This window comes from Anolis sagrei, chromosome 2 (genome assembly GCF_037176765.1).
Source record: "Anolis sagrei isolate rAnoSag1 chromosome 2, rAnoSag1.mat, whole genome shotgun sequence".
Taxonomy (NCBI): domain Eukaryota; kingdom Metazoa; phylum Chordata; class Lepidosauria; order Squamata; family Dactyloidae; genus Anolis; species Anolis sagrei.
In genome coordinates, this window is record NC_090022.1 from 193,454,729 (window position 1) to 193,472,183 (window position 17,455).

The window sequence follows — 17,455 nt, forward strand, 5'->3', positions numbered from 1 at the left end:
AGAATCCCCTAAAATGATAGATCTTGAGATATATATGAGAGAGAGCGAGAGAGATGGAGCCATTTTCTTCCACTCCTATTCTCCATGGGATAGGACGGTGAGATGCAGAAATGGATATCAACAGGGAAATGGGCTAGATGGACCAAGTACTGGGACAGATATCAAGATGTATTAAACAGGGAGAGATACAGGGCTTTCAAAAAAGACACTCAGTTCTACTTTCCATTGTACTTACTCTCATGTAACTGGTCACAGGTTATTTCTCATCTGTGCACTCATATGTGCCTCCGAGCATCTTTTCTACTATGTCGCTTTCCCTGTAAACAACTGCCTGTCTTGTCTAGCTGTGGGTTTTGAGCAAGTACGTGCATTAAGGGGGAAAATATCTCAGGGTGGTGGAGCAACATCCACATACCTGCTTGTGCTCCATTCTGTTGTATAATTCTCTCATGTGTACAATCCTGTGTTTATAATCCAGCAGGGCTGAGAGCATCTTGGAGTGCTTGCGTCTAACTGCCAGGGCTTTTTTCCCCAAAAAAAGAGAAATGTGTGTATGCTTCATCTGAGGATATATTTACTTACAAACCTACCCTTTCCCACCCTGCTGTCCCCTCACAAAGCAATGCATTGCTCCACTGAGAAGTGTCTCAGGGTGTGTGAATGTGTCAGCTTGCAAATCTATTTGCACAGCCCGAAACTTAGCGGGTGTGAGATACACTCCTGATCCCTTCTTGGCAGAGGGAGAGCGAAGGGGGCAGAACTGCTGGGCTCTTTTCAAAGCTGTGGGCAACAGGTCACGCATGAAGCATTGTCTGAAGATGCTAATTCCTGGAAGGTTGGGAGAAGGAGGGGCAGAGGGAAGTGTTTGAAGGAGTGTTAAAGAGCAGAGATGGGGGGAGCTCCAAGGAGTGTTAATGAGCAGAGATAGAGGGAGCTTTGGAATGAAACCCATGTGTAAGTTTTTTTACTCCTACTCTCAAGTAGGAGTTTGAAACCCCACAACTATACATCCTTGTTGTAAAAGGTAAAGGTTTCCCCTTGACATTAAGTCTAGTTGTGTCTGACTCTAGGAGGTGGTGCTCATCTCCATTTCTAAGCCGGAGAGTCAGCTTTGTAGACACTTCTCAGGTCACGTGGCCAGCATGTCTGTGTGGAGTGCTGTTACCTTCCCCCAGAAGCGGTGCCTATTGATCTACCCACATTTGCATGTTTTCAAACTGCTAGGTTGGCAGAAGCTGGGGCTAACAGCAGGAGCACACCCTGCTCCCGATTCAAACTGCCAACCTTTCTGTCAGCAAGTTCAGCAGCTCAGCACAGGTGGTCCATCTTTGCTGTAGCCACCCATTAATGTAAACCCCATGACTACTTAACTAATAGTTAGATTACTGGGGGGAAAGATGCCCTATGGGCATGATCAAGCGGTAGACAGACAGAACTCTGTACTGAGATATATTTTGGAGAGGGAACATTGATACAAAGAGACAGGGGGCATCCCCTTTGTAGTTCAGGGTGAGGTGTATTCTAAATGTTGCTTCCTGTGACAAGGGAACGGAGGATAGCAATGAAACATCTTCATCCATCTTCAGGGATGGGGAAAGGTTTGGCTGTTGAACTGCAACTCCTCCCATTAGCCCTTACCAGCAGCTGTGCTTGCTGGGGCTGATGGGAACTGCAATCCAATGGCCTCAGCAGGAACACACATTCTCTAGCTCTGATCAACAACAAGCGCTTTTCCGGGGGAGCAGGTTTGCCAGACTCTTCAAAGCAGCTCCTGCTGCTGTGACAACTCTGCAGTCACCCGTAGGTGATTGACGTTGATCTTTGTGTCATGAAAAGCTTCTGCAACTAATTTCAGAAGATTAAGCTATTGTTAGAGACAGAAGAGCAACCACATCTTTAAAAAGATTCCCGATCAGTTGGCAATCCTGCTTTGATAGAGTGAGTTTGTATATTAAGTTGAATCACGCACTGAATGTTTTTATTGGACCTTACCATGTCAGGCACGAAGTGTGGCAGATGAGTGGTCCCGGGTGAGTGAACAAAGTTTCCGGTTCATAGCAAGGGGGAGAAATTGCTGTCAGAAAGCTCAATTGCTAATACTCTACGCAGGGAGTTTTTAAAGGATGGAACAGGAATACGGAAGGAAGCTTGAAATCATGCACTCTACAAACATTTATCACCGAGTCGCCTAAATCTGGGCCAAACTTGGCTAAGGTTGTGTTGAGTAGATACACTTATGGTTTAGGAGTGCTGGTCTTAACAGTAGGCAAAGCTATTTTGAAAATGGTGATAGCCCAGGGTCTTTCCCCCCTCCTGAAGAAGAGGACTATCCCATAAACTCTGCCTTACAGCTCTTATCTGTAGCCTTTAGATGTAATGGAGGATGTTGTCTTGCCACCAATAGAAAAGCAAAAGTTACCTCTTGGTCCTGACAGTATTTGTATATAGAATAGGAGGAAGGAGGCACCCTATCCTTTGCCTCCGGAAGCAGAATATATAGAACTACCCGAGGGCTTGGTTGTAAAGATGAAAACCTACATGTATTTATTGTGTACGCTTGAGTCATTTCTGATGTATGGCAACCCTATCCAAGGGTTTTCTTGCCTTCCTTTGAGGCCGAGAGTGTGTGTCTTGACTATGGTCATCCAGTGGGTTTCGTGGCAGAGGGGTTCAAACCATTATACTATGCTGGCTCCTTGCAGTTAATTTTCTTCCTTTACCACAGGTGAGAAATATAACAGGAAACATCCCGCCATATCAGTGTGTTGGGAAGTGACGTTACCTGGTCAAAAAGTATATTAGGAATTGCATTAAAGTGAGCCTATCACCCCATCTGTTTCCTACACTGAAGTGGGAAAACTGTGGCTCTCTAGACATTGTTGGGTGTCAGCTCTCAACCATCTTGGGCCATATAGCCAATGAGTATCTATGCTGTTAGTTATAGTCAGTCAAGTTCTGGAGGACAGCAAGTTGCTTAGAGCCAGTAGCCAGGGTATGAAGATTAAGGTTGAGGATTAATTTCATCCCCACTCTCCAAAATATATCAGATGGGGATATTAATGAAGTCTACAGAAGGGCCAATAGTGGCCTGTTTCCAGATGACTATCGTGACTCTGGCCTGTAGGCAGTGGCTTTATGCATCAGCCATTCATATAGAACCATGTTTATTCCTACATTGTGAAAAGCTTTGCCTGCTGGTTTCTAGTAAATACACAAAAACAGGTTGACCACCTATATTTTTTGATAAAACTAGCTGAGTGTCAAACAAAAATGAGTTTTACCTTTTAATAACTTTTATTATTATTATTTTGCACACAGTGCAGCCCTTCTGAAGAGGCTGCACAAATAGCTCCCTAACCCCACTTTTATCCTCACAACAATACTGTGAACTAAGCTCGGCTGAGTGAGATGCACACATCAAGCAAACCTTGTAAGTGAGTGAAGTATTGAGTTTGGGTCTTTTTGCTTTTAGTGGACTGTCTCATAAAATGTTCACAAATAACGAGAAAGGAAATGTAGTAACAGGTCACACCTAGCTTTTTACCACCCCACTTTTCATCCCTTTCCCCCAAACTACTGCCACCCCATCTATGCTGTATCTTGGTTCCCTAGTGCTCTGTGTTGTGCAGCAAATAATTCTTGATCCCAGAAATCTCACAAACCTGTTTGTTCCCATCCCGTCTTTTCCTTTCTGCCGGTGATTTTGAACCATCTATTTTCGTCTTTTTCCCATCCCACTCCGTATTCCTTTTGTGCTGCACCTTTTCAGACTGTAAGCCTCAGAACTTCTTAAAAAATTGATCAGTAAGCTATGCTGAGAATCTCAGCAGCCAAAGAGCAAGATATGCATGAGACAAGCAAACCCAGATCCTCTACACAGGGTCAGGCAGGAGCCAGGGAGACACAGAGCCACATCCCTGCTCACCATCTGACTTTGGGCCAGTCATCTCAACCTGCCTCAGAAAAGAGGAGGCTAGAAAAACAACGCAGGCAGTGACGGCACAACTTTGTAAGCTCTTTGTGGGAAGGGGCAGGATTAAAGAGGGCAGAACAACAGTAGATGGCACATATGCATTCTCAGCTATGCGGCAACACTGGCTGGAGGGCAATCGGGTTTCTTCAAAATATTAATATTGGTTTAATCTCCTGAGGGGCTTTGAGCACCATGCTTCTGTACTCCCCCCACAAGCTGGCTTCTCGCTTAGCCTTACTTCACCAGGAAGAGCTTTAAGAGCTTCCTAATCCTCTTCCTGGTCCCTACCCACAGTGGCCACCAAGTAATTTGCAACAGGGGATATAAAAGGGGACATCCTGCAGCCAAACCTGGCTCCTTTTCCTCCTTTTCCCTACCCCACTTTGCCTCACTTGTACCCCCAACCTCAGCTTTCCACTGCCACCTGTCATATATCCAAAAAGAGGCAGCCACCTCTGAGGTGGGAATGTCAGAAAAATGATTGTCTAGGATGCTTCAGCATGCTCTCATTCTGCAAGATGCAGTCACAGCTTTGCCTTGGCTGTGAATGGAGATTAACACCATTTGCTGAATGGGAACAGCTGTGCCTGATTTAGGAACTACTGTTCTCAAAGAGACCGTGCAGCACTGAGGAAAAGCAAGGGAGGTAAAGAGCCCGGACTTTGGGGTTCCAACCATGCCTCGGAGAGGATCCCTGAATTGTAATGGTCCAGGAGAGGTACAGCTGGAGCTGAATCTTCCAAGGTGCTCCACCAGCATCCCGACCACTGCTTGCCTGGAGAGCAGGTGGGTAGACAGAAGGCTGTGTGAACATGCACAAGTGTGAGTCGCACCTGCTCTGAGACTCAGGTTCTCGTCTTCTCTCCCCTTCCTCTACCAGGATAACAACATATTGCTGCTATAAACCTTGGTGGAGATACCTAACTCCAAAACAACTCAAGGAGGTTGAACAGAGCTCATTGTGGCAGTCTATGTGTAGAAAATAAAGCCAGAGCAAGTGTTATGTATGTGTGCGAGAGAACATTAACTCTAGAGGAACCAGGCAAGCACAATGACCAAACAGGGAAGATGAGTCAACAATTCAATGTAAGTACTCAGATGTCAATACAACACATAGAGAAAAGCAGATCGCAGAGAGCACCTGTACTCTTTGGCTTGCCACATGAGGCAGACAGACAGGCTGCTTGGAGCCCTGCCATTGTTTCTAAAAGTCAAACGATCTTGCCAGTGCAGTCGTTGCTTCCCTCTTGCATCTCCACTATGTAATTAAAAGGCAGGAATATGGCACAGAGAAGGGTGAATGTGCCTGCAAATTGCACCAATGAGCCAGATGCTGACATTTCTCAAAAAGTATTGTGGAACCAGGGCTTGAATCATTTGCTTGAACCAACTTAGAGAGGACTTCTAGACAAGCCATGGGTAGGCCATATCCACTCCAGCAGCCATCCAGCTGGAAGCCACTGCCTCTGTGCCCTCATCAATCTGAGCATGCCAGTACCTTTGAAAAAAATGACTCAGAAAATATGAAGAGGGAACCCCAGGAGAACAGAGAATCAGCAGATGAGATACAGATTTCTAGATCAGAGTTGGGGAACTCCAAACACCAGATACATGTAAATTATAGTGGAATTATGGCAACGGACTTGACTGCAGCCTAAGGAATGGGCATGGATGAGATTTTAATTTTATTGATTGTTCAAACTTTGTCGGGCTAGTTATTTATTATGGCATTGTGTGTTTTATAATTTTAATGAGACGTTGTGGTTTAATTGACTGTGTTTATTTTTTATGATTGTAATGTTTTTGTTTACATGTTGTTTGCCGCTTTAAGTCCCGATCTGGGGGAAAAGCGGGATATAAATAAATAAATAAATAAATACACAAACAAATACTTGTGGATTTCTAGTATTGGTGGAACTTAGTTCCTAACATTGTCAATCAGCACAATGGTCAGGGATTATGGGAGCTGGAATTCAACAAAATCTAGGTATCTATATGTTGCCCATCTTTACTCTAATTTTTTAGGGATGTAGAGTAGAAAGATATGAAAATAAAAGGATATGTAGATAAATATCTTTCTCCCAAACCACAATAGTAGACCGCTTCCCTCCATTTCCACATCCAATGTATTATTTCCTTTAACAGTGAAGTATTGAACAGTGTAAAAGCAGTCAATAGGAATTACCTCACTGTAGTTTCTTCCACCCCATGGAAAATATATTACATACAGCCTCCCCAACATGATTTTTTTAACATCCTTAAATGTCAGCAATCAGGAAACCTAAAATACTCAAAGGACATTAGGTTGGGAAAGGTTGCCTCCTGCATCTTTCCGTTATAGGAAGACATGCTTAGGGTGACAGAAATTGCTTAGATTCTGTCCCCTTCCTTTCCAAGCAAATTCTGGCAGAAATATCACTTCAAACTGTTGCTGCTGGCATGTCAACTGCACTGCTGTAGTGTCTCCAGAACTAGCCCCAAATGGAAACACAGCTCAAAGAGCTTCTCACGCACTTTTTGCCAGTTCTCGGTGCCAGACTTCTGAGGCACAAGAAAACTGAAGTCTGCTTATAATGCAACATCTCTCTCCTCGTTTCCCCGCCACATGGAGGATACTGTGCAGAAAGCCTCCCAAGGCCATCCATTTTCATGCTATTATTACCAGCACCCAGCAAAGGAGGGAGGGAGAGAATGTCACTGTAGCTTTATTGTTATGTTCCAGGAACGCAGAGTGGAATATCACAGAATTCAGAGGAATGTGGGGTTTGTCCCTTGTGTGTACTTTAAAAATAGGACTGACGGGACAGCAATTCAGGAGCGGAACCATATAGTGCCCTTGATTTTTAAAACTCGGACCAGACAGTGTATGTCTTTTTTGTGATCTTTTACTAATCTCTGTGTGCAGAAATCTTTTTTTCCCTTTGGGCTAGTAAGACTGGCTGATTTCTCTTGCTCCCATCCAATAGAGCTTCTAGATCATGGAATCTTAAAGGAGTCGGAAAGGACTATAAGGCCATCTAGTCCAACCACCTTCCAAATAGATGAGTAGCAGGCTTAAATCCAACAGACAGCATGGAGACAGAGTAAGAGGAAAGCTTTGTTTGTTTTGATTTCTACCTGGCAAAGAATCACCAGCTTCTCTTTCTAAACATGAAACAGGCTCTGGCTATTAGTGCTTTGATAGGAGACCATCTGGAAATACGTGGGATCTCCAGGTAGGGTTAGGAAAGCTTCCGTCTTGAAACTCTGGAGAGTCTGCTCCATTTCCAAGTTGATAAAACTGTAGATCAGGTATGGGCAAACTTCGCCTCTCCACAATTTCTAACAGCCAGTAGGCTGTTAGGAATTGTGGGAGTTGAAGTCCAAAACACCTGGAGGACTGAAGTTTGCCCATGCCTGATGTAGATGGCCTGCATAATATATTCCTACAGCTATGAAAGATCACAGTGCTGCTCATTACAGTTTGTATGGGGAAAGAAGATATAGCCATCAATTCCAGACAATGAAGACGTCCCTTTCCTCCCTTACGAGTAGAAGTATCAGTCTGGGCCTCCATCTACACTGACCATTTAAAGCAGTTTCAAACTGGTATGGAAGAAAGTGGTTTCACTGTGTAGATGATTCATAGGAAATCCTGGAATCAGTCTGAGGCCCAGATAGTGATTACACAAACCACACAGCACCAGTGTGTATTAAGGCCTTTCTTTTGCACACTTCTGTGGGGAGTTTGTTGTCTGGCTGCCACAGTTTGGAGCTAGCTTTGAACTGCATTACACAGTTAATGTAGATGGGATTTGGGATGCTGAATTCCTGACTCTACTCCTAATAGGACAGCAACGCAGCACTCATATTGGACACAGGTTAGGCTCCAGGAGATAGAAGGAATGATAACATACAAATGTAAGAATGAATAGTCACACAAAGATAAATATAGCACTCCATCCCAAGGCCCCTGGGCAGTACCATCTGCTCAGGGCCTAGTTTTCACCAGGAGTGGAGGGGGCTGCCAAATTTTACAAGGCCCACAACAAGGCTAAGACAAAGCGTGGCAGAGACTGAAACAACTGCTCAGCCTCCCATTTTCTTCATTAATGCTAAAAGCAATGCTTCCTAGTGCTACTGATGTTTTCCTCCCTCCTTCCCCATCATGAGTGACCCCCTATTAATGTACAGGTTATCTTATTGGCTTATGCCGGCATCCCATGGTTGGGTGCCATGCCTTCCGCAGAATACTATGCCTGTGGGCTGTTTCTGCAGTAACCAAGCCACCAGTAAATACTGTGAGCAGCAGGTGTAAGTGGGAAAGGCAGCAGCCCCTGAAGCAGAGCCTCCCAGGGGCAGCCTGACCTGGCCTACTTCACACTGCTTAAAAATACCACTCCTTCTGGATGGCTGAGCTTTTCCCTCCCAAGCCCCTCTGACAAGAGTGTGAGGTTGGCAGCCAGGACAGGTGATCTCAGAGGTTTATTCTCAGCATACAGACAGACATCAAGGTGCTCATTCTTCATCCTCCAGAGGAAGCACAATCTTGCTAGGGTCATAGTAATTGGAGTCAAGGACGGGCAGGCCCAGTGCCTCTCGCTCCTTTATTTTTCGTTCAGCTTCCCGACGAGCCCAATTTCGCATCCTGAATGAGAGAAAAGATAGAAAGAATGAGCGAGCTGTTAAGCGCTGCCAGTATAGAGCTAGAAATAGAAGGAACAGGAACACAGGCTTTCTCATGTAGTCTCAGATACAGGCAAAGGGACCTCTGATTTTCCAGATATTCTGGAATTAAAACTGCCAGGAGTCCCAGTCAATCAGCTTAGCCAGTCCCAATGGCTTCTGGTGTTTGCCATAGGACAAAGAGTTGAAAGCTCTGGTACAATATCAGGCAGCGAAAATGAGATAAGTGGGGGTGGACAAGAATTACCTGACGGCTCATTTGGACCATCTAGAACAGGCATGGGCTAACTTTGGCTCTCCAGGTGTTTTGGACTTCAACTTCCAGAAATTCCAGCAAACTTATCAGCCGTTAGGAATTGTGGGAGTTGAAGTCCAAAACACCTGGAGGGCCAAAGTTTGCTCATGCCTAATCTAGAACAAAGGTTCTCAAACTTTTTCTGCTGCTGAGCCCTTTTTGAAGCAAAAGTTTATTGTGGAGCCCTGAGAAATGTATATATATTATATATATCAGGAATGAGCTGGGCCAGTGACGGATGGAGAATGTGTGTGTGTGAACTAATTAATACAGTACAAAAAGAAAAAAAAGGAAAGGAAAGAACAATACAAAATTGAAAATGAACAATTTTAACCATCATACACTTAACAGTATTTCAGTGGAAGACCCCCAGGGCCATCCAGTCCAACCCTTCTTCCATGCAGGAAAAGCACAAAGTACCCCCAACAGATGGTCACTTAGCCTTTGTAGTAGTAGTAATAATAATAATAATAATAATAATAATAATAATAATCACAATAGCAGAAAACCCAGAGGCCATACAGTCCAAACCCCTTCTGCCATGCAAGAAAAACACAATCAAAGCACCCTCTGAGCAGTGGGAGGGAAATGGGTTTTTGGAAGCAAAGAAAAGGTCTAGGTGGTGAGAAAAAGTCTGAGCAGCGAGGCAGAGGGTCTGTTCTCCTGGAGGATGCTACTCCTACTGCTATTTCAATACTTTAATATCCCTGCATTTCTCAGGAGGAGGAAAGAGGAGGAGGAGGGAAGAAGCATGGCACTGTGGCACCCCAAGGGCTTCATGGAGCACAGTTTGAGAACCCCTATCTAAAAACATGGGATAGAGCACTCCTTAGTTCAATGGTGGGGCAGCAAAAATTTAGGCAAGATTAAAAGGTTTCTGAATCCCACCGAGTGGCTATTCAGACATTTAAACAAATTTATTAGCAACAGCATAGTGTTTATAGTGGACTCTTGCAGAAAATGCTTCAGCTGTACTTCATAAAAAAGTAAAATCAGCCTGTGTTGCAATCCTTGCAAGTGCAGCTTTATTATCAGTAAATGCTAAATTTTCTGCCTATGTTATATACCTATGTAGTCCAAGTCATATAAAAATTTCTCAGGCGGAAAGTAGTCTCAAGTGGAAAAATCTTAAGAAGCCCTAGAATAGAGCACCAGTGAGGTAAAGCCAAACTGATTTCTTCACTGTTGAAATAAATCGTACGTACTTATAACTGGAGCAAATACTGTACATGCAAATCTTATTTCGCAGTCACTTGATCAGCCAATATTTTTGAACCTGAATCAGATTCCCATCGTATGGCAGGAAAAAGGTTAAGGAAAGGAGATGCTGCCATATTTAGCTTTCTTTGGAAAGAGAAAAGGTACATTAGCAGTGGATGAGAGGGGGATGCAGTTGTTCTCAGGTAGAGGGAGGTATTAAAAAGTCCACTCCTTTGAAACATGGAGCTTTAACATTTTCAGTGATTTTGTGGACTAGAAACTTGCTTAAAGTTTTTTCTCCCAAGAAGCTGGATCTGCATTGATCACTGAATCTGGCATAGACTGAAAAACAATAGTACTCCATTCCCACTCCATGGCGCCCTCTAGCAGCGTATGGGAGGCAGTGCACCCAGGGACTGCTCCCAGCTGTTTGCCTCTAGCGTACATCGGCAGAAGCTGGCATATGAGCCCAATCAAAGCTACAGCATTAATTACACAGTGCCGAGATGAAGTGCAAAGCTGCTTGCCTTAATTAGTGCTTCGTTAAGGAGTCACCAACCTGCCGCTTAGCTGGCAGGAATAAGACACAACTCCCCCCCCCTTTTTTATTGCAAAGCTGCATTCCGCTTTTATTTTGGGGTACTTTGGAAAGGGCTTCTATCAAACATCCAAATATATAAAGGTGGTGGCCTCATGCCTGGTTCCCATTAAGCTCCTGACTGTCTGGGTTCTCTCTGCCCCAGCCAGACCAACACAGACCATTTGGCCCTATCAAGCGAATGCGGCTCTTGCTTACATTCCCTTCGAGGCCTCCTGCCCAAGACTTAATCAAGAGTTCCTGGCAAGAGGGAGTGTGCCTTGAGCAAATGGTTGATTGGAGCTACAGCTTTATTTATTTTAGATACACGTAAAAACCTAAAAGAGCCAGCCAGCTGCTTTGGTGGCTCAGAAAAGCAGGAACGGGGTCTGGCCTAGTTTGCAATCGCCCGCTGCTATTTCCATCTCCCCTTCAAACGGACAGCATGAAGTCAGGCAAATTTCAACCGAGGGAGGGGGACGTGGTCTTTAAACTCTCTCTGCTCCACACGGGAAGGAGGAGGCTGCATCATCGCTTTCTATTGTAGTTGATGATTAAGGAGAGCATTTCTCAAACTTTTTGAACCGCTTCAAAATGCAACCCTCCTCAAAAATGGGCGAGGAGCCTTCCTTTGGCAAATATGCATGTAAGCCACACATGCAGTCTACTTGCTGCTACAGTCATAAGGATTTGTGGATTGGGGCCATAGTAGGAACAAGTGGAAACAATTGGGATGGCTCATCACTCCCCTCCTAGAAGCAACCAGCAAAAGAGGCAGGTAGCACGTAGATGATGTGGTCCTCCATGTGACCCCATAGCTTCTATACTTAGCAGTCAGCAGCCCAGGGTGCATGCAAAGCTGAAATCTTTTGTATGGAGAGGAAAGCATCTTTGCATTTTCTGCTCCAGGATATTTTGCTTCTTTGCATTTCTATGTCATAAGTACAATGCCTTCCCCCATCCATCCCAGTTTGAACTAAGATAGGAACCTCTGGATCTCCAAAGGCATTAAAATGCCCTTAATCCCTTAACATGGGGACTGTTAGCCAGGACCTAGAATGAGGCTGTTGTGTGGAGCATGCCAGCCAGAGATGCAGGAGAAAACACTGCTAGAACATGGACATACAGCCCAGAAACCACACAACACCCCTATGATTCCGGCCATGAAAGCTTTTAACAATATATAGAACCTAGAATCATAGAAAACATGAAAAAGCCACAAGAGCCATCCAATCCAACACTCTGCCATGCAGGAACACCCAATCAAAGCACCCTTATAGGTATTAGTCCTCAGGCCTGTAGCCGAGGGGGGGGGGTTAGGGGTTCAACCCCCCCCCCTGAAATTTTTCAGGTTAAAAAAACCTGGTTTACTCATGAATTTTAACTGGTTAACCAAATCTCAATGCTAAGTCTATGAGATGCAAAAAATTAAGAGTCCCCCCAGAACTGCAAGCACTATCTCAAGCAAATATTGACAATTTATTGCTCTCATTAAGGAGGCCAGACTTGGTGGAGGTGGTTGACAGGGGTGGAGCTGCAAGCTATTAAAGGCTGCTCTGCCCCCTGCTGTGCTATTTGCTTCAGTGTGACCCTAACCCCCCCCCCCATTTTCAACCCCCCCCCCATTTTAAACCCTCCCCGAAATTTTCAACTCTCCCTGAATTTTTTTTCTGGCCACGGCCCTGTTAGTCCTATATATTTGTATGATTTCTGTCCCAAGTGTCCATTGGAACTGTAGCCTATTGCTACCAAGCCTTGTTGCAAGTTCTTATTTGACAACATTTCTGTCTCGACAGGGAGTCTGAGGCAAATGGGTATTGCTTCACTGTGGCCATCAGTTCATCCAAAAGTGGGGACAAAATCTGAACAACAAGGGGGGCCTCTGACATGTTCCATCATTGGTCCAACCAGAGATCTGCCTGCCCACAGAGTACCTGAAGTGATAGTTTCCAAACAAGCTGTGCTAGAGTTGTCCCAGGGAAATGGATACAAGAAGCAAGACAGGAATAGTGGGTGAGCAAGGGAGGCTTAATTCCTCTATCCTGTCCCAAACCCTGCAAGCGGAAAGTTCACATGTTACCATGGGAAATGTTCTGCAACTGTTGACACATATTATTGTGACTCTGTATTCTTTGGATCCAAATATTATCCTGTAGGAATGCTAAAACTGGAAAGGCAAGATCTGGACTGGAATGAAGGGGACTGGAGTGAAGGAGAGGGTCAGGCATGCCTGTGAACATTTTCTAAGACCTATTTGAGGAAAGAACGGGATGCTGGATTAAGTGTTGTCTCTGGCTACAGACTCAGGCCAAGTGAAACAGTAGAAACATTCCTACTTCTTCAGAAGTCCCTTTCAGAGCATATTTTTCCTGTCAATAGTTAGCATGTCCCTCTGGCCCCTTTAAGTAATGATACATTTTCTGACTTTTTCCTCCGTCCATAAGGACTAGACACTTGGACTTCCAGGTCATTAAATGAAATGTTAGAATATCAGGATCCAATTTCAAGTGTCTGTTTTGCACTTCAGGTACCCATGAGCTGTGTTCTTTACACTGGCTTTTTCACTCCTACTTTCCTTCTCCCCAAAACCCAGCATACACTGATTACTATGGCTGCAGTAATGGGTCTGTGGGTGTCATAAACTGTGGAGAGAAAGCAGAGGACAATGTAGAATATTGGGAAGGGGACTCAGAAGTACAACATCAAGGCAGAATTTTCCCCTATTTATACAAAGCATCGTAATGTCCAATGACCCATGGATCTGCTACAATTTTCCATTCCCCTCCACAGCTCCTAGTTGGTATTTCCCTAGACATCTGCACAGACAGCCTCCCCACCAGCCAGAATGAGTCACAAGGAAGAAAGAGACAGTGAATGCCCCCCACCCTCAATCTCATCCCACCCCAAATAAGGCCACTCAGGACCTGAGCCTAGGACAGGAATGCCAAACACAGGCCCAAAGCAAGTCTAATTATTTCCTGCTCTGTAGCCACAGAGGATCTGCCTCGTCAGCTCATTAGGTGGAATATTAACAGGCTGGCAGGCAGGCTTTCATCTGAAGCTTTCTGGTTGACAAATGGGACTGCAGCAATTCCACCGAGAAAGAGGGCCAGATTCAGAAAAAGAGCCAGGGAAGGAAGCAGTGTGTTTGCACAGAGGAAAGGGGAATGAAGCTTCTTCCTTTCCCAGTGTAGGGAGGGAAATCAAGGAGAGAAATTAGGAAATGCATTTACAGGTGAAAAACAGACCAGGTGGGCGAGTGTCAGGAAACAGAACTGTCCTTCCGTAGGGTAAGGATGGAAGAGGGAAGTAAGAAGGAACTTCAGACAAATGTACTTCTCAAGTGGCCATAGAACACACTCTCCTTGGTGATTGCTCACAGGAGTACAAGAGCTGCTTCACTGGCTACCCAAGAGCAAGCATCCCCTTACCAACAGTACATATGGCTCGGGTGTGTGTGTGTGTGTGTGTGTGTGTGTGTGAGGCATTTGAGGAAAATACAGAAGCCAGAGCTGTGGCAATGGAAGAAGATCCAGAACAGCCCAGGGTAGTTAGAACAAAGTCAAAGACACTGAGGTTATTAATGAGACACCTTGAAACGGGTTGCCCCATAATCTCAGTTCCCTCTCTGCAAAACGGGATGAGTAGCACTTGGAAGCCACAATGTCAAAACAGTGATGCTTTGTGATCTGCTAATCTAAGGACCAAACAATCTAATATTGTCACTAGCGCTTTAATGGTTGAATTAGGCTGCGGCTGGGATGCTGTACTATTTGTTTTTACGGCAATTTGTACTGTGCTTTATTGGTTTTTAAACTGGACTTTTTGTATTGTGTTGATTTTATCTTAACTGATGTTGTCATTATTTATTATATGATGTAACTTTATGTGTTATGGCACTTGTATGTGCTTCTGTAAGCCGCCCTGAATCCTTCTGGAAGATGGTGACGGGATATAAATAAAGTTGTTGTTGGTATTATTATGTTTATTATTATTATCTGCGTCCCACAAATGCATTATATATAATGATAACCAAGGAGCTCCTTCCCAGAGGTTTTTGCTCTTGCTTACTCTCTCTCCACCTGCACCACCCTACTTCCAAGATCCATCTGCCCAAACCCTGAAGACACCTCTGCCCTCCCCAATTCCCGCAATCAAGAGGCGCTTCCTGTAAGAGCGGCAGCAGAGTTCATTACTGAATCCCTGAAGACCTCACTAATGAGACCCAAGCCAATTAAGAGACAAGTTATGTCTTACAGCCAGACACCTTCCCCAGAAAAACCAAAGGGAGACAGACAGCCTTGCGTTGCCAACACTTGAGACATCACAGCAAGTGAGATGAGTCCAAGACTTTCCCCTAGGACCACTTGCCTTGGGATTAGGTGGGAAAGAAAGGAGGGCTGGTGGTGGATGTATTAAGAAAACAGATCATACTCAGATGTATTTCTCCAAGCATTGTCTCTGCCTGATCAGTGAGCCATTTCAGAGCCTTTGGCTACTGATTCCTTTAATAAAATGATGTGAGAACAGGGAGAAACCAAGGAAAGTGGCTGCTATAATAAGGACCACAAAAAAGAATCTTCCTGTATCTGTTCATGACTACAAGATACTTTCAAAGCTAAACTTCATAAATAATCATTTGTATTTCTAAGCTGGGCTGGTTTGTCTTAAATAGGCTTCTAGGCCTCACTGCTGGAGGGAAGAGAAGGCAGTATAAATTCAGTGGTCCAAGGCGGCACCTAGGAAAGAGCTCTTGCACATCCCTCCCTGGCCCCCGAAACCCATTTGCTCTAGTCCTTGTTTCTTGCTTGCCAATTTCCCACAGAACACTGTCTGCTTTTCCTTTCTATTACCACATTACTCCACAATGACAGAATTACTTAGAAGGGATATTAGCCAGTTCTCTTAGTTCCTGAGAGAAACTGCAGCTAATAGCTGAAAATTCAACGAAACTCAAACAATTTACTGAAAATTACAAGGCATTCACTATGCTCACAGTGTGCTTGCTGGCTCTGGTTCTTTCTTTCTGACATAGATTTCTTGCTTCTAATTTGCAACAGCTTAAGATAGAGATCCAAATGTCCAGTGACAGTCAAAGAGGGGATTTGGGGTGTGCATGGGTGCCAGGAATTGCCAGGAAAGCAGAAGTCACAGGTGAAAGTGGGGTAGATGCTTCATTCCTGCATGGCATTTGCACTCAGAAATTCCTTGCTTGTGGGCTTCTTTTCTTATGAACTTTTCAGCAAAGGGGAAGGCACTTTAGAATTGTAGAAAAATTGTAGCATCTTAGTTACTGCTTCTTGTCACCCTTCCCCCTGAAACATTGGGAGGAGAAACCAGTGTTTGCTATACTGACAAGACTCAGGCATGGTTTAGCAATTACACTGTTGGAAGATCCAGGTTCCAGTTCCCGCTAAGCCATAAAATTCAAGAGTTGGCTCTTACCAAGTTACTCTCAGTCTAATCCTCCTCAAAATTTTGTTGTGAATGAAATGGGATGGGTCAGAGCCATGTATGGTTTCATACATGGGAGGAATAACAGCATATCATGTAACATATCAGTTTAATGCAATTCCAAAAGGTTTTTTTTGTGTGTCAGCAGTGACTTGAGAAACTGCTCCAGTGTGAGAGACCTGACCGTCTGGAAGGACACTGCCTAGGAGACGCCCAGATGTTTTTGGATGCTTTACCATCCTTGTGGGAGGCTTCTCTCATGTCCCCACATGGGGAGCTGGAGCTGACAGAGGGAGCTCATCCATGCTCTCCCTAGATTCGATCCTCTGACCTGTCGGTCTTCCATCCTGCCAGCACGAAGGTTTAACCCATTGCATGGGAAATGGAGAAAAGGAAGCGAAACAGTGAACGGAAAGGTAAGATGAAACAGGAAGGGTTCAAGGAAAGGGCAGCAGAAGATGAAGCCAAACAGCAAGGGGAAAAGAAGAGGAAGGTTTAAACACAGGAAGCAAGCTGGCAGGAAGCACAGAGGGAGAGGGAGAGATGGAGTGGTTGTGCATGTAAGAGGAAATGAGAAAAGATGAAAGGGAGAATATAAAGGAGAGGAAGAGTTATGAGCAGAGAAGATGAATGCCTAGGGAGCAAAACCAAAGAGCCTAGCACTTTTGGTCTCAGAGTCTTGCTGCTATTTCAGGATCATGTTCCTGGAGCCACAAAAGAATACTACAAATAGGGCTTTATATATATACCTGATGCTCCGAAAACCACGCACCAGCCAAAAAAAACAAAACTGAAGTCTGCATCAGAATGATGCAATGCTTCGTCAAGATGAGAACAATTCCCTAACCTGTCTATTTTGCCAAAAGGCATTCGACTCTTGCTAGAAAAAAGTGGACAAGCACGCATAGCCCTGGAGCTGCAGACTTATTTCCTTATCATCTGGAAATCCTACTTAACCCCCCTTCAATTTCTGAGATTATTACAGACCTGTACCTTCAAGCCTAGAAAGCAAAGATCTTGATTTGGTATGTTTGTCTGATGAAGAGGCTGAGAAATTCTCACCAAGCACCAATTTACACAATTGAGAAATTGAGAACGACACCCCTGGTTCCCACTCGCCTGAAGTTCTTGGCCCTTATATGCACTGCCAACTGGAGTCCCACAACCCACCAAGTGCCTTCCAGAAAACCCGTCTTCACCTCCTCCCCTAGTAAGAGAGGACAAAAGCAACTCCCGTGAAAAAACTGGGAGAGCAGGGGAGAACAGAAAACTGAGGAAGTCGGTTGTAGTT

General features: G+C 44.6%; 1 protein-coding gene across 1 annotated transcript in view; it reads right to left on the reverse strand.

Moving 5' to 3' along the window:
• Positions 1 to 8,418: 8,418 nt before the first annotated feature.
• Positions 8,419 to 17,455, reverse strand: part of NDUFB11 (NADH:ubiquinone oxidoreductase subunit B11) — a 54,131-nt gene continuing 45,094 nt past the window's right edge. Inside the window, exon 3 of the mRNA XM_060762768.2 lies at positions 8,419 to 8,600. Within this exon, the coding sequence (XP_060618751.2) occupies positions 8,471 to 8,600 (130 nt within the window). The 3' untranslated portion in view covers positions 8,419 to 8,470. The remainder of the gene's footprint in view (positions 8,601 to 17,455) is intronic.